A 24602-nucleotide genomic window follows, 5' to 3' on the forward strand; every position below is an offset into this window, starting at 1 on the left:
CTTTCAATATTGTAAAGAAAAGAAATGCATTATGATTGGTGTCTGTAACATTTCGTTCACCTTCTCAAACAAATATTCCATAACGGCCAAAATTATCCAAGCGAAACTTTTCGTTCACTTTCCATCATCATAAAAAAGACAAACAACCTAACCGTCCAGACCTAACCACCAATTCATCATCATGTCATTCAAAATATTCACTTCCTCACAATCCATCTTCATAGTGGCCATTCTATGCCTCTTCCTTCCACTCCTCATCAATGCCGAAGTTTTGCCACCTCACAAGAGACCTTTCCCAGCAGCAAGCATTGTTGCAGCATGTATTGCAGGTGGCATTGTTTTGGCGGGAATGACTTTGGCCTTTTTGTTGGCTCTCCCTCGTGTCTTGTTGTATTTGAGAAATAAGTTTGTTGTCGAGGAGGAGGAAGATGAAGAGGAGAATCAAGATGCCGCTCAAGTGGCCAATAATTCGGTTGTTGCAGGTGGCAGTACCGGTAATGCAAATGTTTCTGCAACTACGGTAAATGGCGGGAATAATGTAGAGTTGAAGAGTGTGAGTTCTTCGGGATTGTCGAATAATTCATCAAGTGTTGTGCATTCATCGGCTGCCAATTTGGATAATTAAAATGTGAAGTGAAATTTAATTGTATAATAAATATGTTTTAGATAATGAAATTGTTTGAAAATATTAAAAATTAATTTTTCCAATTTAGGATTGTAATAATATTATAGATGTTGGTATTTACAATTTAAATTTAAAAAAATTTCATCAATTTCATCGTGTGATTGTTATGTAACTTTTAAAAATTTCATCAATTTCATTGAAATGGAGGTAACCTAGTAAATAATCGCTCTAGTATTCTAATTAATTAACTATTTAAAGAGGAATGTTGTTTTCGGAGCAGCTTTATATTAAAAAAAGAGCCTAAATTAATCTTCTGATCAATTAATAATAATAATAGAAGAAAATAATGTTGGGAATGATTAGGAACTACATACACGAATTTAAAGAAAATGTATTTTGCTCTTGGATTTGGCCTGATTTACTTGATCCGATCAAGAATTCGTCTAAAGGGTTCAAAGTCTATGAGAAGGAAAATTTGAATGTTAGAGAGGCAACCACAGAGGAGCAATCATATTATGAACATCAATTCAAACTCATTAAAGAAGCAACTGTTGGTATGGAGTTTAATGTTGATGATAATTTAAGCAACAATAGGGAGATGACAGATTCAACGATGAGCATTGGTAAAACAATTGTCTTGTTGCATAGATTGGTGGGTTGGGTTTTGATTCAAATGATTGGGGTGACTCTGTTCATTAAATTGTGTGATAGTGTTGCCTTGTATATGAAGAGAAGGGTGTTTGAGTTGTTTGAGAAGGAAAATATTGAAAGCTCTGACTTGCTGTGGTCTGCCACCTTTTATTTGAAGATGGAATTCATTTTCAAGAACTTGAACAGATTCTCTGATAATTATGTTTACATGAAGCAAAATTACAGAAAAACTGTAATCTCAAATAGTATGCAAAGTATGGTACTGAGAAAATTATCAAAACTGAGCTACATCCAAAAGTTGACCAAGTTCAATTTTGGAATAGTGGATACAATATTAGAGCAAGATGTTCAGTCGGTGTGCTCTAACATGTATGATCTCCCACGTTTCTATTCACATATTTTCTATGTTTTGCTATGTGTACTTGCTATATATGATTTGGTTGGATTTAAAGCTACTTTGATAGGCATGCTATTTCTTTTTGTCTCCTCTCCATTTTACTATCATTGTTTGAAGAAACGAGAGGCCAATTCTGATAGAATTACAAAATTGTGTGATCAGAAATCTAGTACATTATCCCAGTTTATTCAATCTATTCGATTGATCAAAATTTACACATTGGAAAATAGATTTGTTGAGAAGATTTCTAAAATTCAAGAATCCTTCAAGATTCATATGAAATCGACAGAATTTCTTAATTTTATTATTGATGCAATTTACTTTGTACAGAGTTTTGTTGTATCATCATTGTGCTTTTTTATTTACTGCTACATTGATGAAAATCCTCTCAAGTTGAGCACAGCCCTTACAGTTGTTACATTAGCAGACTCCCTAAAGTATCCTTTATATGCAATTTCCAGAAATTTTCAATCAATTATGAATAAGAGGCTTGCCATTCGAAGACTTGGTCATTTATTGAATAGTCCAGAACATTCACAGCACAAGAATCATACTGATTCTTCAATTGTTGAGATGGAAAATGTTTGTGCTAGTTGGTCTATATCTGAAGAGGATGATACAAATTATTGCATCCAAGATGTTAGCACAACAATCAAAAAGGGCGAACATATTGGTATTATTGGCAAAGTTGCTAGTGGTAAGAGTTCATTGATTTGCTCTATATTGAATGAAACGCATATCGCAGAGGGTATTGTAAGGATTAAGGAAAATTTGAAAATTTCATATGTTTCTCAATCACCTTGGATTAGAAATTCTACAATCAAGGAAAACATTATTTTTGGATGTGCAAACTTTGACAAGAGCAGATATGAACGTGCATTATTTGCTGCTGACTTTAAATCTGATGTTGAGGAAATGCCAAATGGTCATGATCAAGTAATTGGAGAGCGTGGAATTAATTTGAGTGGAGGTCAAAAGACAAGATTAGCACTTGCCAGAGCACTTTATCACAATTCTGATTTATACATTTTTGATGATATTTTTTCAGCAGTTGACATTCATACAGCTGACAACATCATTAAGAGAGTATTTGTTGGGGAAAACGCCTTCCTTAAAGATAAGACCGTTATTCTTTCTACTCACTTACTTAAATTAATTCCTCACATGGATAGAACAATAGTTATGGATAAGGGGAGAATAGTTTTACAAGGTAATTATGACTTTTTGATTGGAAAATTGGAAGAAACTGTGGCTTTACGTGAGCTCTTTGAATCGGCTACCCATTCTGTTAACAGCAATATAGAAGAAAATCAAGAAAAAACCTCCCAAGACAAAGCACTTGATGAAGAAGAAGAGGAAAGAGAACCTGAACAAGCTGAAGTATCACAAGCTGATACATCCCAAGCCGACGGTCCTTCATTCTCTCTCATTAGACAATTTTTATTCTCAATTCCCAAGAGTGCAATTTATCTCTCTGCACTGGTTGCCTTTTCTCTTCTTGAGCCTGTTTCAGGAATTCTTAAAGACTATATATTATCTGAATGGTCAACTGATGAGGAGTTTATTTATCACTCACTCACATTTTACTTGATAATGTACATTTCACAAGGCTTTATCCAAATGTTTGCAATTACCTTGATCACTCATATTTCTAATAATTTCTTATATGAACTTGCTGATGTGTTCCAAGAAAAGTTAATCTTACAAATATCAAGAACAAAGCTCAGACACTTTGAAGATATTCCAAGTGGAAAAATTTTGGACAATATTAGATATATCAATGAAATTAGAGATAATATTAGTTTTAGGTTGCGAGATTTGCTGAGAAATAGTTGGCAAGCTATTTGTTCAACTTTTGTTGTTATTTATTCATTGCCTCTTTCAATACTAATGCTTTTCGTGTCTGTTCCAATCACAAATTATTTCAGAGGTGTCTATACGGATGTTTCTAACAAAATTGAACAAATCCAAACTGATTTTCATGATCCAACTCCAACAATTAGTGCGGAAATGTTAGATGGTTTGGAGACAATTAGAAGCTATGGTGTTGAGAAATTTGAACATCTCATCAACGACATTAGAACTCAAAAAAAGCCAGTTAATAGCCTAGCATACTGTAAGGAACTTGCATTTTTTTGGTTTTATGCTAGGAATGACTTTTTCAGAATATTAATTTCCTCCCTTAGTGTTCTTGGAATATTCTTCTATTATTTTTGGAACTATGATCCAAACGCCAATATCAAAATAATTCAGATCACAATAAGCTTATTCTATGTGAGAACTTCACAATTGGTCAGAAGTACAGAGAGGATCATGCATACACTCACCAAGGCAAGAACCTCATTTAATTGTGTTCAAAGAGTCCAGAAATTTTCAAATTCTATCCAAGAGGAAAATTATGGAGATGACAAAAAATCTCTCATTCAAGAAAGCACTTCTGACGAAGGATTGAGTGTTAGTTTTGATAATATTTCTATGAAATATCGTGAAGAACAAGATTTAGTTATCAAGAATGTAACATTTAGTGTTGCTCCCGGCAGCAAATGTGCAATTGTTGGTAGAACAGCAAGTGGGAAATCCTCATTATTCAATTGCTTGTTAAGGTTCCAAGAAATTGAGAATGCTAATAACAGTGGAATTTATTTGAATGGAACTGATGTGAGAGATATTTCATTACGCACTTTGAGAACATCTATTTCCTTCATTCCTCAATCCCCAGTGCTATTTTTGGGAACTTTGAGAGAAAACCTCGACTTTAATAATTATAATACTGATGAGGAAATTTGGCGTGCTATTGAACAGGTTGGAATTGATAAATTACTCGAAAGAAAGGTCTGCAAAGATAATCCAAACATTAAGGAAATTTTAGACTATTCAATTTCTGAAAATGGAAGCAACTTTTCATGTGGAGAAAAACAATTAATCTGCTTGGCTAGAAGTATTTTGAAAAAATCCAAATTACTTTTAATGGATGAAGCCACAGCCAATGTTGACTCATTCACCGATTCTCAAATTCAAAAGACTCTTCGTGGGCCACTATTCAACAATTGCACCATCATTACCATTGCTCACAGAATTGAAACTGTTAAAGATTATGATAGAATTATCTTGATGAAATTGGGAGAAATTGAAATGAATGATACTCCATCTCGAGTTTTACAATACTATGTAGAGAATTACAATCAATAATAAACAAAAAGATTGAAAATGGAAATCTTCATCTGTGTGAACGATGTCAAAAATGGAACTTTTAATGTGAAATTCAATTTTACTACTAATATCACTACCAGGTAAGCTATTAAAAACTAGTGTAGCGATTCTTGCTTATTGCCTGTGGCGGACTGATGTTGGGATGTATCCGAAGTAAGTGGCGGAAAAGTTAACACAGACTGAAACCAGTGGCGGTACACCAGTTTTTGCTTGGGTGATTGAATCTTATCTGGTAGTGAAAATCCGAAAATTTTGGATTCATGTTAATTTCTGTAGTTTAGAAAGGCGCATTCACTTCTCATTGTAACCAAACTTAACTTCCCGCCAACACCAATCACATTTCACATCTTGGCGCCTTTTCTCGAACCGTTACACACAAAAAATCACATAAATCCTCCACAACCTGCCACCTTTCACACCAACAAAAAAAAAATAACATTACACTTCTCATTATAAGAAGCTAGTATAAACTAAACTAAACTAATCCAAACTAAAGATGAGAGAAATTATCAATATTCACATTGGTCAAGCCGGTATCCAAGCTGGTGAACAAGTCTGGTCCTTGATGTGTGCCGAACATGCAATCAACCAAGATGGTACTCGTAACATTGACTCTACCAATGGCAACTCTGATTGTTCAGTTTTATTCAGTGAATCTGCTCGTGGTCGTTACGTTCCACGTAATTTGATGGTTGACTTGGAACCATCAGTTGTTGACAGTGTCAGAAATAGTTCTTTCAAGGAATTGTATCATCCAGCTCAAATGATTACTGGTCGTGAAGATGCTGCTAATAATTTTGCACGTGGTCATTATACTGTTGGTAAAGACATGTTGGATGTGACTGTTGACAGATTGAGAAAGATTGCTGATAATTGTACTTCATTGCAAGGATTCCAAATTTTCCATTCAGTTGGTGGTGGTACTGGTTCTGGATTTGCTTCACTTTTAGTTGAAAGACTTTCAGTTGAATTCCCAAAGAAATGTAAACTTTCGTATACAGTTTATCCATCTCCTCAATTGGCCACTTCAGTTGTTGAACCATACAATTCAGTCTTGTCAACTCATTCCTTATTAGAACACAATGATATCTCAGTTGTTTTGGACAACCAAGCCATTTACGATATTTGTAAACAACGTTTAAAGATTGAAAGAGCAAATTATCGTAATTTAAATCACGTCATTTCTCAAACAGTTTCTGCCATTACCTGCTCATTGAGATTCTCTGGATCATTGAATGTAGATATGAATGAATATCAAACTAATTTAGTTCCATATCCAAGAATTCATTTCATGTTATCTTCATTGGCTCCAATGATTTCACGTCAAGAAAATTATTATCATGATAATAATGTTGCAGAGTTGACTTCATCTGTTTTTGAAGCTGATAATATGATGGCTAAGTGTAATCCAAGAGATGGAAAGTATATTGCTTCTTGTTTGATGTATAGAGGTGATATTGTTAATAAGGAAGTTACTGATGCTGTCAAAAATGTCAAATCAAAGGCAAATATTCAATTTGTTGATTGGTCTCCATGTGCTTTCAAGATTGGTGTCAATTCTCAAAAGCCAACTGTTTTGCCAGATTCTGAATTTGCTCAAGTTGACAGATCATGTGCCATGATTTCGAATAACACTGCCATTTCACAAGTATTCGAAAGAATGAACGACAAGTTTGATTTACTTTATGCTAAACGTGCCTATGTCCATCACTTTGTTTCTGAAGGTATGGAAGAAGGTGAATTTGCTGAAGCTCGTGAAGATTTGGCTGCCTTGGAAAAGGATTATACTGAACTTGCTTCCAATTCAGTTGCTGAAGAAGATTCCATGTTGGATGAAGGTGAAACTTTGAACTAAATGTTTTTCTAACACAAATGTTGGACAAGAAATTTAATATTTAAATTAGGTTTTAAATATCAACTTGTTCAAATAATTAAAACAAATAAATTATTTAACTTATTCAATATTCACTCTCTATTATGCCTACCGATTATAGTTAAACTCGCAAGCGTAGCAAGAAAATTATTACTAAACTACTTTCAAGTGGTGGTGGATGTGTTTAAGGAGGAGATTGATATGGTCGTAGCGAAATTTCCATTCAGGGGGTGAAGTCAGATTCTGAAATTGAATTTTTAATGAGAAATGGATGCTGGTAAGACATGACACAAAATCTTTTCCAACCCAGCTTACGTGGTACCAAAGCTTTTTGTTACTTTGGGAGTATACATTTATTATGAATGTGAAGCGTCGATGGTTTAGTGGTAGAATACGGCGTTGCCATCGCCGTGACCCGGGTTCAATTCATTTTGATAGTATGAATTATTGTGATTGTGTTTCAATTTGGGAATTTCATTTCCCGTTCTCCAACTCTATGTAGGATTTTACTTTTATTAATATTAATTCTTTTTGTTCAAATTTGTGTGCGTCGACCAATTATCAAATTGTCAACATACTAGTACATGTATTAAAATCCGTTACCCGATGGTTAATATTCAATTTGTTTATTATGTGTCAATTTCCGTTACCCGATGGTTAATGTTCTATGTTAATTTTGTAATATAATGTTTTGAACTGTTTCATCATGTAATGTGTTAATTCAAAGTTTGTGAACATCATCAATGAATAAATAATAAATTTTATTGTGATGACTCCCAATTAGGAAATTCCGTTTCCCTATACCCAATCATCAATATCTTTAATATTACATTATCAAAATTAATGTGTGAAATACATTTAAATAATAATAATTTAAAAAACATTGTATTAATTCAATTTCAAAATTGAATTCAATTTCCACATTAGGTAATTCCATAACCCGTTACCTAACTTCCAACTTTTATTTCCAACTTTCCAATATTTCCAACATTCAATGAAAGAACAACATTCAATGAAAAATTGAAGAACAATTCAACATGATGTTTCACATCATGAATTAAAAATAATGAACAGAATTCAACGTGATGTTTCACATCATGAATAATAATAAAATACAACATTCATATTTCCATCATAAAATTAAAAGTTAAATGATTCCAAAAAAAGGAAATTTCAATTCCCGGTCGACGCAAGAAAGTTTTTAAGTTCTCCCTTTTTTGTTTATTATTTTATATCACAATAAGTAGACATAGTTCTCTACAGTATTCTGAAAAATTACCAGTTGACTTATATTCAGTGAGATAATCAACGCAGTTTTGACTCCATAGCAAACCTTTAGACTGATATTATTGCTGCTCTTGAGTTCAATTAGTTCTCCCACATCAACAAGCCAAATAATCCTTATCCTAATTGTATGAACTTGATAAAATATTAAACTTGAAATTGACAAAAAATCTCAAAAATACTTTATTTACAGGGTAAGTTTGTTAATGTTATAGTCAATGCCTTGTTGCAACTTTGGTGGATTGAGTTCAAAAAGTTTCTTAATTGCAGAGGCACTTGTTCCAACTTGTTGTGGAGGGAGAGACTTCTTCGACCTTATCAAGGAATTTTCGAAAAGGTTGAAAAGTTTCAAATCACACTTGCCTTCTTGTGTTTCAAAATATTCTGGATTTCCATTCTTTACAGTTTCATAGAATTGATGGAGATCTTTCAAACTCTTAAAGATGACATCCTTCTTGGAACTTGAAGTATTAGTTGTGAAGAGAGATTGCAGTGAGGATTTGAGGCTGACCTTGAAACCATTCTCACCCTTTGATAAACTCTTGAGGCATGACTTGGTTAATGATTCTCCAAAAAATTCGGTATACTCCTTCTTCAATTCTAATACATCAATGAGGGAGGAAACGAAATGTTGTGAGTTACATGTCTTGGCATCGAAGAGTCTTGTCGAATTCCATTCACAACACATCTTGGCAAGTTTTTCAACTGTTGAGTAAACAGTGTCAATACCATAGACAGTTGCAATATCAAATGTTACAGCAGAATCTAAAAGATCTTCACTTCTCACCATTGCAAAGTCATTTCTCCATTCAATAAAGTATGGACCAACAATAACAGCAACAGAAATATCAGTTGGCATTTCAAGGGAGGAATCCTTTTGTGTGAGACTAGAATCATAGATGGCAACCTTGACTTTGACAAATGTTGAATCTTGAGAGACCATTTGTTGTTGAGTCTTCATGGTTGTCTTCTTTGAGAGAGTCTTCTTGAAGAACTTGGCAATGAATCTATCCTTCATGATCAAATCGAGACCAATAGTTTCAAAATATTGAGATGCAATTGGTGCCTTCAATCTCTTTAACTTTTCAATAACGTTGGAGAGGTTGGATTTGGCTCCTTCGGTCAACTTTTCAAGTTCAGACTCTTCTACAAGTTTCATGGTTGATTCCTTATTGATAAAGTGTGTTTCTTGTACGTGTTGTCTTTCACATTCTTGTTTGGCAGCATTAATAATTCTCAAAGCAGATCCAGAAGATAAACCCATTTGAATAAGCTTGTTCTTGCCATACTCGAATAATTTTCTACCAGTCAACTTTTTCTTGGAGAGAAGTGAGATGATTCTATCAGAAATGAAAACGTCTCTCATCCATCTGGTCAGCTCCTTATTGTCATAGTTGAGGAAGGCACATTCTGGAATGGAAGTTTCTTGAACCTTTGAAGGTTGAGGCTTCTTGATATTCAATGAACTGAAAGCTTGAGCCAAGTCAGTTTCATCATCGAATGGGAATCCCATACCTTCGAGTTCCTTCTTGATCAATCTCTTCAAGTATGAAACAATTCTTTCATTGAATCCTCGTCTATTGTACTTGACAGAGAGGTCCAAACAGAGTTTACCTTCAACTGATTCCAAAATACATGGTAAACCTCTCTCATTAATAACATTGCATGCTGATTCAAAGTCACCTCTGGCAAATGCGAGATGAAGTGGGAAATTGGCAAAGAATTCAAAATCAGTATCAGAAATTGAATTGTAATGACCTTGATTACCATCTCCATTAGAACTTCCACCACTACTACTTCCTCCGCCATTATTACCATCTCCTCCATAGGATCCATCGAAATTATTGAAAAAGTCATTTCCATAGCCATGTCCACCACCGGATCCCTGAGTATCTAGTACAATTTGTTGAACTACAGATGGAGGTACATAGGTAAAACCAACTTCACCAGAGAAGTGTTGCATTCTTCTCTTGTGATACAGTTTGACTCTACGAGAAAGATCACCACCATTATATTTTGGAATGAGGAATGAAATAAATCCAAAATCATTTCTCAATTCAATATTGAAAGGTTCCAAAATATCGAGTGGTTTTTCACAGCCACTATCGAAAAATACTTGAATATTGCCAACACAATCCTCAGGTTTTGGTAAATTATTATAATTAAATCCAACTTGAACAAGAGTATTTTCAATACCCATACTTGGTCTAATCCAAACAGTTTCTGGCATTGTATTTGCAATATCGTGATAGAAAATCAATGAACATATTTTGAATAGTTCTTCAGCTTTTTCTGGTGATAAATTAAACATGGAAGCGAGTTTGTTTTGAGGGATGGCATTAGAGATACTACCACCAGAGGATGGAGAAGAAGGATAACCATAATGTGATTGTTGCATTTGTTGTTGTGGTTGTTGGTGATATTGAGGTTGTTGTTGGTAGTACTGATTATTATTGTAGGAAGGAGAAATATTATCTTGCATGTATTCATTACTGCTAGCAGAATTTGTTGGTGACATTGAATTAGATGGACTTGATTGATAACAATGTTGTGGAATGACGTAAGGAGTTGCCAAATTTGATTTCTTAAAAGATGATGGTGAATTTGCAGTACTTTGATTATGAACAATATTAGTTGTAGTGGTAGGCACATCTTGCATAGTTGCTGCTGATTGTACCTTCTTTTGTGTCTTCTTATTGGCAAAATAGGATCTCTCGGTCAGGACGTAAATACCTGTTGTTCTCAATAGAATTGATCTCATCATTTGTTGTGTTGATGTTGATGAGGTTGTTGTTGATGATGAATTTAAACTATTAGGACTGTTGGTGAGTGATTCCTGTACTAATTCAAAGACAATTTTCAGCTTCTTATTAGCAACCTTGATTTGTCTATCTAATACAAATTCTGCCACACATTCACATGATTGTGGTGAGAAGGTGGCTACAACAACTTCCTTTTGACTTTGTTCGGCATTCTTGTAGAGAATCATGTATCGCATGTTAGGATTTGGATTTTCGACAATGGCATTGATGAGAACTTTTTGATTTTCATACCAGGTGATTTCTTCAGAATCAACAGAAGGTGATGGTGGATGAGCATCGACAAAACCCACACAATCTGCCTTTCTGTGGTCACAATTTGATACTTTCATAAAGCACTTCATGATGATGATGATGGTAATAGGAAGAAAATAATAAAGATAAGGATATAGGAGAGAGAGGATGATGAATTGGTACCGAGGCAAGGCAGGTTATATAATTTAAAAAGGATCACTCAATATAAGTATATTATACCTAGGTTGTGGATAGAGGTGATCTCTTCAAATTCTTTGTTGTTGGAGTGTGGTGTTGTTGGTTGGACACAGACTTCAAATCTTGTCTTTTTTTTATAATGTTGTGATGGATTAAATTATTGCTTCGGAACTGAAACACAAACATGTTAATGAAAGAAACTGAAGGAGAAGAGCGTACCTGAAAGCCAACAAGTCTTCCAAAAATATTGGTTGACTGAAGAGTGGCTTCAGTAAACTATCAGTTGCAACGAGTAGTAGAATTAGTTGTTGATGAGGTTTAACTTTGACTTGGATGATGAAGAAGAATGAACTGAGGTTGAATTAATTTTACGTCAAATAGTGAAAATGAATTAATATGAACTGTAAGTATAGGATAATTTAAGTGAACTGTAATGAATTATCTACAAAGTTGTTTATTGTAGTTTGATATTTAATTATATACTCAAAGAATACACAATTCTATTCTGACTCATTTATTACCCAACCACATCTTTCTTTTTAATACTTGTTCAGCATTATCTTAATACCCTCTAAAGAACAAGTCAAGTTTTGCCCGCCAAAATTGTAGTTTTCTAAAATACAACAATTAAAAAAAAAATGTCTTCTCATCCTCAATCAGAATCTTCATCAACAAGGATTGAAGAAGAACATTGTGACAATTTAAAGATGGAGGAGTTGGATGTCGCTGTTTTAAAAAAGGTTAATTCAGTTGAGGAAGTTGTAGGGTGGAAACAAATCTCATCGGAGGATGTAATCTTGAGAAGAATTCTCAGTTTTTGTAGTTTCCAAGAACAATCATCAATGGAACTTGTCAACAAACAATGGAGGAAGTGTGTCAATGTTGAGGGGTTTGTATTGGAAAATAATAAGAAGAATATTGAAAAATTCGATTCGGAATTATTTCCAAAACTCTTAGCAAGACATGGCTCAAACCTGAAATCGTTCAAAGTCACAGCTTCTTACTGGGAACAAAAGAATACAAAATTGATAACACCCCAAATACTTGTGCAGCTGTCTAAATATTGCCCAGATCTTGAGGAGCTTCATATTCCAATGTGTCACAATCTTACAGAATCTGATATCAATCCATTGAGAGGACTGACCAAGTTGAACAAACTTGAGAAATTGGATTTGAGTGGATGTAACCTCACTGATGATCATTTGAAGAGTCTGACTGGTCTGAGAAATATCAGGGAACTAAACTTGAGCATAAATCGATATGTGTCAGACTTGGGAATCAAGTATCTTTTCCAAGCTTCTGATAGTCTTATTGGAAGTAAGATTGAAGCTTTGGATTTGAGTTTTACTTCAGTCTCTGACAATTCTCTTCTCTGCCTTAGATCTTTGACCAACCTTAAACAATTGCACTTGATGCAGTCCTCCATTTCTCCGAAATGTCTTTCCCAACTTTTAACCTCCGAGGGTGGCCCAACAATTGAGAAATTGAATCTCCTCAATTGCACCAACATTACCTCCTTGAACTTTTTAAAAAATTATTGTAAATTACGAGCACTTATGGTTTCCTTTTCTCAAAAGGACCAAAGATCAATCAATGATGATATTGACTTTATTGAAAAACAAACTTCCCTGAAAGAATTAGTTCTAGTTGAGGTAAATTTACTAAACTCTCCACTATTGGAAGCTATTTCAAAACTGTCACAACTTGATACACTCAGTTTGAGATGTAAGAGAATTGAACTCAAGAGCAAGCAACTTCCAGACCTCCTTTCCAAATTGACAAACCTCAAAAAACTTGATATTTTATGCGAACAAGTGGATCCTATTGAAGAAGGAATTTTGGATATCATTTCTCGTATTCCTGAATTAGAAGCTGTTTCAGTACAGTGCCACAGAAGGGCAAAGGCCATTAACTTGTTAGATGAAATTTTAGGCAAGCTATCTCTCTCAAAAATGGGCCACGCCCTTAAACACTTCTCAGTTCAAGTTCCTGGATATACTCTTGGCGAGTCTGGTTTCAGATTCCTCTCCAAATGTTCAAATCTCGAAGCATTGGATGCTCCAATAGGCGATAATATTAGAGTTTCTGCAGAGACTCGTTTCAACAATCTTAAATCACTTCAAATTCAACAAGTTACGCCTTCCAAAGCAATCTCTCAGTCAACATTCGATTCTCTTATCAAAAGTACCAATGGAAAGCTAGAAAAATTAGTAGTCAAATCTGGAAAAGGCCTTTTATCAATCATTGATAGTCTTGCCATCAGTTCCCAACAATTGCAAGACTTGGAGCTAGATCTCGAGATTATGAATGGCAAGGATAATTTATGTTGCAGTCTCGATGCTTCCTTGACCTCTTTAACAAAAATGTTAAATCTTGCCAGACTTTCCCTCACAGGGTGTGACAAGTATTGGTCTATTAACAAGTCAATTGTACCTTTGGCTAGAAATTTGAATTACCTTACTGAGTTGGCCCTTCCATCAGCAAAGATTTCCTCCTCTTCACCTCTTCTTTTCGAACGTCTCTTCCCCCAAACCACCATCCAACAATCCTCTCAATAAATTAAGTTATTTATTCTTCATTGGAATATTATTCTTGAATTCGGGTCGAATCCCATCTCTTCAAGAATAGGACGTTAAGCTTTGATGCATTGAGATTGTACTTCTTCATGACATTGACTCTAACCTTATCAAATACAAATTGATTTGTAATATCAAAGAAGGATCTATCATATGATTCTGGATCAATGACAAATACTCTACGGTCTCCATAAAAGTGTGAATTGGCATCTACCAAATCTTGGAACCAAGGAGATTTATCAGCATGTAAACAACTGTAAACTGGCTCTGAACTAGTCTTGAATTGGAAGTCACACAAGATATGTTCTCCATTGTGGTGAGCATAACCGAACACCACCAATAATACATAGTCTTTGAAAATAGATCTGGCAGCAAAGCAAAATTGGAACATTGAGTCATCTTGTTTCACCTTGGTGGCTTCATCCAATTGTTGAATTTCACAAAAATGTAAACCTGACATTAATTGTGAAATGAATTCCTTAGCTTTGACAATTGTTGATTTGTTCTTACCAGTTCCTTCAATCTTTGGAATAGCCATTTTAAGGTGGAAAGAAGACTCGAAATTTTCCCACAATGTCAAAAAGTTTTCATGAAGTAAATTAATTGGCTTTGTGAGAACGTGAGCCATTTTGATCTTGAATGGTTGGCATCTAATTGTTACAAGTCCTTCTTGCTTGTTGCCTTCATCCAAAAGATCAATGGTTCCTGAGGACTTGAGATGTGTACATTGTATAATAATATTAAAACAATAGTGTCCAAGTTCTGACATTGTAAATTCCAAATCAAATTCATAGGATTGATTTACAGACAAGTCACCAATATTACTTGATGCTTGTTGAGTCTTTTCAAAGAGAGTAAGTGGACCTTCGAGGCCAACTTCGGCTGTTGTTTTGAAAATATCACATGGTGAATTATTATGTACCTTAACGTGGAGGAATACAGTATATGAGTCAGGCATAACAGAGTAGGAAGCTGTTACACAGATAGGATCACTTGGTTGGGAGATAATTACAGAGTGGAACTTGGATTCAATGTTAGTTTGTCTAATCTTTGTATTGGCTGAGGTGGCTGTCAAGAGTTGTTTACCCTTCTTGAGTTGGTAGAGATCTTGTTCGTGCAAATTTGAAATAATAGAGTTGAGTTGTTGAATGCCTTCAATGTAGGAGGTGAGAATTCTTTCATCTTCTTCCGAGTAGTATGACTTGAAGATTGGGTGATCCTTGTTAAATACCTTACCATAAATAAGTTCAATATCTGACTTGGAAGCATTATCTCTTGTTATATTGTACTTCATAGCATAATCAACTTTCAATAAAGTTTTTCTGATCAAATCGGCAATATCATCCCTAGTATCGAGTTGTTTCTCCATCAACATTTTCAAATATTCAAAAGTATCTCTAAGTTTTGGAGTAAATCTCAAACAAACACTGAGTAAACAATAGAGGAGAGTTTCAATCTTTTCCTTACTGGACATTCCACCAGAGTTTTTAAGAGTTGAAGAAATCATAAATCTGGTATGGTCAAATACCAAATCACCACTTTCTCTTCCAGCAGCTTGTTTTTGTAATTCAACATAATTACTAAGAATACACATGGACATGACTTCAGCAAATTCAGTCTTCATCTTGAGAATGATATCCAAACACTTGTTCAAAATCTTTTGAATCTTCTTTCTTTGATCTTCATTTGTATTGAATGATGTGTAGGATTCTCCACACAAATCTGTCAAAACGAGGGCGAACTCTGAAATACTTGCAATTAACCCATTAGAGTCTTTCCACGTGAGAGAATTCATTGCAAATTCACAAATGCCAATTCCAACATCCAACCAAGCATGAATGAGTGAATAATCAATGGCAGAGTCTGTATTCTTTTCAACATTATTGTCATTCTTTGGTGTAAATGGCTTTTGAGTCAAGTATTCACGACACAAACAGAAGAGAAGTTCATTTCTGATTTGTTCTTCAAATTGTGATTCTGGAACAGTTACAATCTTGGAAATGAACCCTTCTCTCAAGAAGAGGTCAATTTCAACAGGTTCATTCAATTGATCTAAAAGTTTGAGGAAGTGTTGTTTTGTTCTTGTGTTAATACTGCATTGAATAAGAGTTCTGACTACACTTGATAATATGTACATTCTATTTACGTTGTCACTAACTTTCAAAATATGTTCCACAAGTTTCACACAAACAGTATACTTATCACGAACAGTATTTAAAACTGAACAAATATCTTTCATAAGATCATCATAGAAGAAGGATGATTCTTCTCTGTATAAAAGTCCAAGATAGGCATTTGTTGCATCATCAATTAAATTATTAGTACAAGCTGTCAAATCGCTTGTCATTGAACTATCCATAGCAGTTAATAAGATACAGTGTGCTGTTTCCAAAACTGTGGCACATTCAACACTTTGAAGCATTGGTCTCAAAACATTTGTTACACTAATCATGACTATTTTCACAATAATAATTATAATTACACTATTGTCAAAACCTACCATTATCAAAGGATGAATTGGAACGATCCAATAATTGTTGATGTGAATATTCGTCTTGTAAATATAATGAAATGAAAGTAATTGGTCTCAAGGCAGGGTATCTTCTTCTCACATCCATACACTTGAGTCTTGACAAGAGGATGGTAAAATGTGGCTTCATTGCAGCAATCCATTGCATACTTTCCTTGGTGACAGAAATTGGCAAAGATTCCGCATGAAGATGACGAGCACAATCTCCACAAATAAATTCTCTCAACTAAATTCCACACACACCCAATATTATTATCATCATCATCACAACAATATAATAAACCTACCACTTCAAATCCAACAAATGCAATTTCTTGATTATCATCTTTAATAGATTTAATCACCCAATCAGAGAAATACTTTGCTGTTGATGATTCACTTGTATTTTGTTGGAAAGCTGTTGATCGTAAAGTCTCGGATTGTCTCAACGAAATTGCCAAACACTTTAAAAAGTGAAGAGCAGCAATTCTAACATGATCATATCCATACTTGAAAAGACATTCCTATTTATCATTATATGATGATGAAGATTATTTTGTATTATTATTATAATAATTAATATATTATCAAAACACGAATATTCCAAGTATTGTTTGTTTAACATTGTTATTATATTCACATCATCCGTATGATCCAAAAGATGTGTTATTTGATGATGATGAATAATTTGATGAGTTGTTAGAGTGATAGATGATGAATTAATTATCAAATTTAAAAGATGATCAAAGTACGCTCTCCAATCAATCTGCACATATAAATTAACTACATACTTCTATTTGTCTACGATTCTTTACGAAAAACTCTTGAAGTTGAGTGCTAATACCACACAAACCAACCACTGTTCTAAAAGCCCAGACACACAAATCAGGATTTGCTGATGAATTGGTCATATCATCAACTACAACTTTCATAACAAAATTCCAATCGTGTCTACTCGTTATGGCACATCCTTTAATTAACTGATAACAAAGTTTCTTCACCAATGGATCGGATGTCTTGACCAAAACAGCATTAATCACAGTAGATACATAATTTTGTATATCCTTTCCGGCTGTATAGAGACGATGAAGAATCAGCAGGGCATTGGTCTGTTTTGTTGGATCGGAGGAACTTAACTCTGCAGCAATACTAATATTCTCCAATTCCATTTTTTTTTTAAATAATAAAAAATTTGATAATTTTTAAAGAAATCTCACAAGAATTTCAAAGATGCAAGAGAATTGCAATTTGGTTTCTTGTAAAATAATTACAATAGTATTGGAGAAAAGGAATTTAAATTAGAGAGATAATCTGTCAATGAAGGATTTTAGTTAATTCTTAAGAAGCCATCTTCTGTTCCAAATATGCATGTTGTCAATTGGCAGAATGCTCTTAATTCATAGTGAGAAATGTGCTTTGAAAATTGTGAATAACAGTTCACAAGCTGCCTTTCAATAAAATTCATTATTGCACACTCTCACTTTGAAATAATAACTCACTTTATTTTCTCACAAAAACTCTATAATTTCATTCTTTCTTAATAATTAAACTGAAGATAAATGTTGGAAAGCAAATAAGGCAAATGATTGGAAAACCAGAACAAACAATAAAGAAACAACCAAACATTGGAAAATTCTCATAGAACACAAATAATAAGTTGAGGATTCTTCAGAACAATCTTCATCGTGGTAATCTTGATCGTGTCTTTCATCGTGCTTGGAATTGGATGCGGCTAGGTCAGTATCATGGTTGGATGGAATGATAATTGGTTGAGAATGATCATCGTGGAGGTTATGGTGGTGTTCATGTTGTTGATTCTTTTTTGGTTTCGTATAGTAAATGCATTCGTCTTCGTTTAAAATTTCTTCGTCGTCTGCGTCAGATTCTTCAGATTCTGAAGTGAATTCGTAATTAATTACTTCACATGGACTCTTCTCTTCTTCTTTCAAATGTTGAATAACTTCTTTCGGATTTGAAACTTTATCTGAAATCAATTCTTGTTTTGGCGGGAATTTCACAATGGAAAGTTTGGATGGTCCACTAGCTCTGAAAGGAGGATTGACTATTTCTTTTGGTTGTTCTGGTGGAAATTGGAGAGGTGGAATGAAAACAGAATTGCAGATTATTTCATCACGATGCTTTGGAATCATCATCTTGGTTTCTGTTTCAGGTTTCTTTTCGAATATAATCTTGTCACTTTCTTTCTTATCTTCTAGATGAATCATTGGTTCATCCTCAGTTGCAACTTGTTGTTGCTCATCTGCACTTCCATCAGGACCAATAACTATCCAATGAATCACCTTATGAAGAATCAACCAATAGTAAAGCAAATTCATTGCAGTTGACTTGATGAAATTTTCAATTGGAGACAAACCACAGTGATTCATCTTGTACTTATCAATAAAATCTCTCTTCTTATTGAATTGAAGAAGTAATTGACGAAGTACGAGCATACTTTCCTTATGAAGATCATTTCTAATTAATTCAAAGTCTTCAATTCCTTCTTTGGATTTTCCTGACATTCCAATGGTGAGAATATCGAATGATCTCATCTTGAGATGCTTGGCCAATTCTCTCTTTTTATCAAGAATATTTCTGTCATTGCCAACTAAATCAGTTTTTGTGGCCACTACCAAATATGGAATTCCTTTCGAATCTAAATAGTGTTGAATTGATTTGGTAATTTGCAATTCTTTTTCATTAAATTCAATTGGAATGGTTAGCATTACCAAATCATGGCACATCACTTGTTGAATCCTGCCACCTGCCTTAATATTCTCGAATCCATACTCAACCATCTTGTCGCTCATTTCACTTGCAAACATTCCAACATATAATTGTGAAAGTAATTTACAATAATTTGGACATTGGTCTTGAGAATCAATTCCTGGCATGTCTGTAAAGATAATTCTTTGAGTAGTGATTTGATCTGAAATGTCAGAATCTATTGGTTGAAACATGACAGAACATCTGGAGATGTTTTCATCCCATTTGTAATAGGAAAGTTGGGATTCGTCTTGTGTGACTTGGTGGGTTCTGGTACCATGATCTAAATTTCTATAAATTGGTCTGAAAACAAGTTTAGGATATGATTCAGAGTTTGGAAGAATTCGTTCACTTTCGAATTCCATAACTGAGGAAAGCAAGGACTTGAGTTGTGATTTTCCACTTGATGAGCAACCAGCCATGATAACATTCAAAGAAGGAAGTTCTTCACTCATCAATTGTTCCATTTTCCTATTATGGATGTTCAATTCACAATTGACTTGCTTTCGTAAAGTTTCCAATGATGGCAAATGATTCATTCTTACATTATTCTTCATTTTAGGATTCAACAATCTAGGAGATGATCTTTCTGAACGAGGAGTCATTTCACAATCTGAACTAAATGAGGAATAAGCCATTTCGAATAGAGATTGTTTTGGAATTTGGACTTCTAAAGGAGATCTCTCAATTTCTTGAGTACATTCAGATGAGGAAGTTGAAATCTCAGAAACACATGAATCTAACCTTTCCAATTTGAGATTAGTTTGGAAAGATGACGAATCTTTCAAATCTTCCTCAGGAATAATTAATTGTTGTGAATTAAACAATAAAGGATCTTCTGAGGAGTATGAATCAGAATCTAGATTGAATAGTAAATTATTACAATAAACTGGATACTGGTTGAAACCAACATCACTTGTGCTGTTGAGTGGCATGTAACCTAATCCGAAACAAGTATTCGAATCACGAAGAGAATTACTCAATCTTTGACTTGTGGAGAAGGTTTCTTCAATAGTGGTGGTGTTACTAATTTGAATTGGAGAGGCAATTCGTTGGAAATTCTTATTCGAATTTGATGATGGTTGTTCGAAAGTAGAAGAATTCAAACTTTGTTTAGCTTGCTCTTCATGAAAGTAATCTGAAACAATGATTTTATCTTTCATTTTATTTTCTAAGGCTAAAATACAAAAATGTACTTTCAGTTTTTGAATGAAACGTTTTTAGAGAATTTCTAAAAATGGAAATTGGTAAAATTTACAAAAGAATTAGAAAATGGAAAGAGAGTCGACTATCTGTGTCCATTCTATAACAAAGGCAAGTATAATTCCATAATAGAATTTGGGTTGTTGGATGACTGTTCTATTCGAAACTTCCTCTACTTTCTGATAATCACATAAATTAGAACGAAAGGAGCAAACACAATCACTATTGGAAAACATAAAATTCCCAAACTCACTCCAATAATCCAAATTGCAACTGTCTTTCCAATTTCATTATTCGAATGTTGCCGATTTGCAACAGGTGCAGATGATGTCGAAGGTGAAACTAAAAAATTCGATAAATCACCACTACTCTGATTATTCTGATTCTTTGCATTCATCATCGAGGCCTCTGTCACCATTTTTTTATTTGTGAGATCTTACTTCTGACATTTTGACAGCATGTGTGGTCGAGTTCATGGTGGGAATTGGGCTTTTAGAAAATTGTAATATTTTTGGAGGAAACTTGCAAATTGGGAATTATTGTAAATCCACAGTGTTCTAATTTAGTAAATTAAATTGTTAACAACAATTGAAAGTTTCAACTCAGAAATTAGCTATCATTTCGATATCATCACTAATAGCATTACCACCAATATCTAGCTTAGTTAATTGAGTCATTGTGTTAATGTATTTAGCTCCTTCATCACTAAGATTATTGTAAGTAATTGAGAGATGAGTGAGTTGATTCAGTTGACTAACATATTTGGCACCTTCGTCGGTAATGTTATTGCGACCAATATCAAGTTTTCTTAAATTCTTCAATTCACTTATATGTTTGGCACCTTCATCTTCAATGTTGTTGTAAAAAATATCCAAACTAGTTAATTGTTTCATTTCACTAATAAATTTGGCTCCTATTGATCCAAGACGATTGTAACCAATGTTCAGATTGGTCAGTTGGTTCATTGTTTTTAAATGTCGAGCTCCTTCTTCACCAATTTTAGCACCACCTATACTAAGATCGGTTAATTGTTTCATTTCAGTAATGTATCTGGCTCCATTAGGACCTATTCCATTTGCTCCAATACATAGAATAGTTAATTGTTTCAACTCGCTTACAAATTTGGCACCATTTTCATCAAGCCTGTTGCCTTCAATAAAGAGATAGGTCAGTTTTTTCATTTGGCTTAAATATTGGGATCCTAGGTTTCCTAGATTATTGTAACCAATATCCAGATGAGTCAATCCTTCCATCTCACTAATGTGACGAGCTCCTTTATCACCAATACGATTGCCATGGATGTTAAGATTAGTCAATTGTTTCATTTGACTAATATATTCAGCTCCAGGTTCTCCAATATTATTATTGCCAATATTCATGCAAGTTAATTGGCTCATTTGACTAATATATTTGGCTCCTTCGTCCATAATCTTATTGTTACGAATATTAAAATTGGTCAAATGTTTCAATTCACTAAAACATTTAACTCCTTCATTACCAATCTTATTGTCCTCAACATTAAGATTAGTTAATTGTTTCAATTGAGGAATGCACTTGGCACCTTCATTACGAATCTTACTACGTATAGTAAGATTATTCAACGATCCCATAAACTCCAATACATGGCAATCAAATGTATTGAAATATTGGTTCACGTTAAGACTTTGAATATTTTGTAAAAATCGTCCTCCCAATGTCAATTCATTTTCACATTTCAATGAAAGAAATTTACATCTTTCCAACACGACATTCAACCACTGTTTCGAAACCAATGCACAACTCATCACTATAAATCTAAAATCATCCCGAAGAAAAGATAAAATTTCATACAATACATCATCGGGCAATATTTCTTTATCAGAATTTAATTTTTTAAATTTTCTTTCTGATTGGAAATTGCTAATTATTAATTGATCGTCGGCTACATGCGATTGATCATTGTGATCATCTTGAAAGACTTTTCTATTTCGTTTGCTCATTTTTTTTGAATATTTATCAAATAAGAAATAGTCAACTGGAAAGCTTATGGAATCAGTTGTTCAAGTGAGTGATTAATTGTTCTGCAATCGTGTTGTAATCCCCCTTAGCTCAGTCGGTAGAGCGTCAGACTGTTAATCTGCAGGTCGGTGGTTCGAGCCCACCAGGGGGAGTTGTAATTTTTGTTTCTGACATTTTGAACCAAATATTTTTCAAAGAAGAATGTTCTAAACTATGAAGAATTAAGCTGAATATTCTTCAATAAGGGAGTGGTTCTTTTGCAAAATCAATTTTGAGCTAAGAAATTTTGGAGTTTCTTTTGTTTATTAACACAACAACTCTGAAATGGAAATTTTCATTCGTCTTGTAGTGGAGGAGGACCTTGTCGAGATCAATTGCTTGTGAGGTTTCGACATCTTGTGTTGTTTATGTATCTTGCTGTTATTTGTCTGAAGAGTGAATGAATCAATTTGATCCCACAATTTACTGTACAAGTCTTCCTTTTCTGGAAAGTGAACATTCGAATAGGTTCTACTAGGTGAATGTTCTACTGTAGTGGTCGTTGTAACAGTTGTTGTTGGTGAAGAAGGACAATTTGGAAAGTTAGCAACAATATTCGAATAGACAAGTTTCGTACACTTATTACCAACAAGTGGTGATGGAGGTGAAAGTTTAGAAAGATGAGCTGGTCTTGGATAGAATGAGGCTGTGTTAGTAGTTTTGATTGTGGTTGGTGCGTAAGGCATGAGTAAGTTAGCAATATTGGTATGTGAAAGATTATTCGAAAGTGGACTATTTGTTGGATTAATGTGAGGAGATCTTGGAGAATTGGTTTGGGGTTGATTGTGAGTGATGGAGGTGGATGTTGAGGTTGTGGAAATGGTTGGAGGTGAAACGCAAGCTGTTTGTCTTTGAGCTGAAACAGTATTCGAATCATTAGAAGACGAAACTTCTGATCTTGTAGGTGATGCAGGACTGCCAGTTGTCAATTGACCATTCTCTGTTGACAATGTTGAAGCGTAGAGTTGAAATAACTTTTTGTTTCTCTTCATTTCGTATTATTATTGTGTAGACGAAAGTAATTTCACTTGTTTCACTTTTTTTTGTTGGTGAGATTCGTGCTTATGCATTAGAAAGGGTGAATTTAGAATGAGAAAAGCGATTGTTTTTTTGCGTGTCAAATGGTTGACATCCGACAGTTGGAGTTAGGATTCGGCTGATGTGAAGATGAATAGTTTGCCGAATCTCTTTATGATTGTAAAGTTTGAATGACACAAACACGAATCCATAAGTCATCAACGAATCCGTAACGAATCACCATCACCAATTGATTAATACCATTTGTGTAATTTGTGTTTGTGTTTGGAAGTAAACAGTTTTTTGATATTGTAATCAAACTATACAGCATTCAGTTACATTTTTGATTATTGAAAATGCAATTACATTGATATGTGTTTGTATTGTATACTCACAATTATTATTGGCACAACCAACTTTCTAATTGATAAATCAAAAAGGAGTTAAAACTCCGTCATGCTGAAATTGTTATTTCTTAATACTCCAAGCTACATTTTTCAAAAAAAAACTCAATAAGTCATCTCCGAAGAAGAAAATTTCAAGCTCTATTTCTCTACTACTAACCAGTAACAATGTACTAAGATTCACAACATGACCTTACTTCTAATTTAAAAAAAAATGAAATCAATAAATTCTTCCAGTCTGTTTGCTGTTGTTGCAATGATGCACTCCTTAATCCTTCTGATGATAATGGGAGAGTTAAAGTTCTTCATTCTGGAATTTCTTCTGGAGATGGTGTAACAAGACAATTTTCAATCTCCTTGACTTGTGATGTGAATGGTCCTGAACGTCCAACACTCACAACTTCTGGTGAACCAAGAGAGGGAGGCACTACAAACTACACACCTCAGAAAGATACTAAAGCAAGAAATGAGCTAAAACAAAAAATTAGCGTGAAACAAAAAACATGTGCGACGAGAAAAGCAAGCCAAAAAGAATCGTTTCCTAATCCTTGCTTTGGGTGCGAATAGATTGTAGTGATATTATCACTTATCAATTCAGTGGTTCCTCAAAGATTGCTTGTCCTGGTGCTGTTCCAATGCCAGTTCCGGGAGGAGATGATTTGCCATTACGTCAATTCGGATTTGGAGGATTGATTATGACATTGGCTCTTATTGCTCTTGCGCTTTACTTTATCATTGGATTCCTAGTGATGAAATTCAAATTGCAAAAGACTGGATTGGAAACTATTCCACATGTTGC

The 24602-nt window shown here is 34.1% G+C and overlaps 7 protein-coding genes, 1 non-coding gene and 1 pseudogene across 9 annotated transcripts; 4 read left to right on the forward strand and 5 right to left on the reverse strand.

Annotated features, from left to right (window-relative positions):
* Positions 1–159: 159 nt before the first annotated feature.
* Positions 160–6738, forward strand: NAEGRDRAFT_58607 (alpha-tubulin; the record flags this gene model as incomplete). Its single annotated transcript, XM_002675018.1, has 3 exons — positions 160–465; positions 5181–5344; positions 5376–6738. Exon 3 carries the CDS (start codon positions 5380–5382, stop codon positions 6736–6738), a length of 1359 nt encoding a protein of 452 aa, XP_002675064.1. The 5' UTR covers positions 160–465; positions 5181–5344; positions 5376–5379.
* A 387-nt stretch (positions 6739–7125) lies between these two features.
* NAEGRDRAFT_t427 lies at positions 7126–7196 on the forward strand (annotated as a pseudogene). The gene has a single exon. The product of its transcript is annotated as a tRNA-OTHER (tRNA).
* Positions 7197–8201: 1005 nt separating this feature from the next.
* NAEGRDRAFT_80454 (uncharacterized protein) lies at positions 8202–11203 on the reverse strand (the record flags this gene model as incomplete). The annotated part of the gene is made up of 1 exon (XM_002675097.1): positions 8202–11203. The coding sequence occupies one exon, from the start codon at positions 11201–11203 to the stop codon at positions 8228–8230; it is 2976 nt and encodes a 991-aa protein (XP_002675143.1). The 3' UTR covers positions 8202–8227.
* Positions 11204–11929: 726 nt separating this feature from the next.
* NAEGRDRAFT_80455 (uncharacterized protein) lies at positions 11930–13611 on the forward strand (the record flags this gene model as incomplete). The annotated part of the gene is made up of 2 exons (XM_002675019.1): positions 11930–13501; positions 13543–13611. 2 exons carry the CDS (start codon positions 11930–11932, stop codon positions 13609–13611), a joined length of 1641 nt encoding a protein of 546 aa, XP_002675065.1.
* Positions 13612–13877: 266 nt separating this feature from the next.
* NAEGRDRAFT_69805 (uncharacterized protein) lies at positions 13878–17545 on the reverse strand (the record flags this gene model as incomplete). Its single annotated transcript, XM_002675098.1, has 4 exons — positions 13878–16321; positions 16368–16623; positions 16685–16900; positions 17168–17545. 4 exons carry the CDS (start codon positions 17543–17545, stop codon positions 13878–13880), a joined length of 3294 nt encoding a protein of 1097 aa, XP_002675144.1.
* Positions 17546–17920: 375 nt separating this feature from the next.
* On the reverse strand, positions 17921–20305 carry NAEGRDRAFT_69806 (uncharacterized protein; the record flags this gene model as incomplete). Its single annotated transcript, XM_002675099.1, has 1 exon — positions 17921–20305. One exon carries the CDS (start codon positions 20303–20305, stop codon positions 17921–17923), a length of 2385 nt encoding a protein of 794 aa, XP_002675145.1.
* A 642-nt stretch (positions 20306–20947) lies between these two features.
* On the reverse strand, positions 20948–22324 carry NAEGRDRAFT_69807 (LRR_RI domain-containing protein; the record flags this gene model as incomplete). Its single annotated transcript, XM_002675100.1, has 1 exon — positions 20948–22324. The coding sequence occupies one exon, from the start codon at positions 22322–22324 to the stop codon at positions 20948–20950; it is 1377 nt and encodes a 458-aa protein (XP_002675146.1).
* A 98-nt stretch (positions 22325–22422) lies between these two features.
* On the forward strand, positions 22423–22495 carry NAEGRDRAFT_t428. Its single transcript has one exon. It is a non-coding gene; the product is annotated as a tRNA-Asn (tRNA).
* A 153-nt stretch (positions 22496–22648) lies between these two features.
* On the reverse strand, positions 22649–23374 carry NAEGRDRAFT_69808 (uncharacterized protein; the record flags this gene model as incomplete). Its single annotated transcript, XM_002675101.1, has 1 exon — positions 22649–23374. The coding sequence occupies one exon, from the start codon at positions 23372–23374 to the stop codon at positions 22649–22651; it is 726 nt and encodes a 241-aa protein (XP_002675147.1).
* Between the last annotated feature and the right edge of the window lie 1228 nt (positions 23375–24602).

The sequence above is a fragment of the Naegleria gruberi genome (genome assembly GCF_000004985.1).
Source record: "Naegleria gruberi genomic scaffold NAEGRscaffold_36, whole genome shotgun sequence".
Classification (NCBI taxonomy): domain Eukaryota; phylum Heterolobosea; class Eutetramitea; order Acrasida; family Naegleriidae; genus Naegleria; species Naegleria gruberi.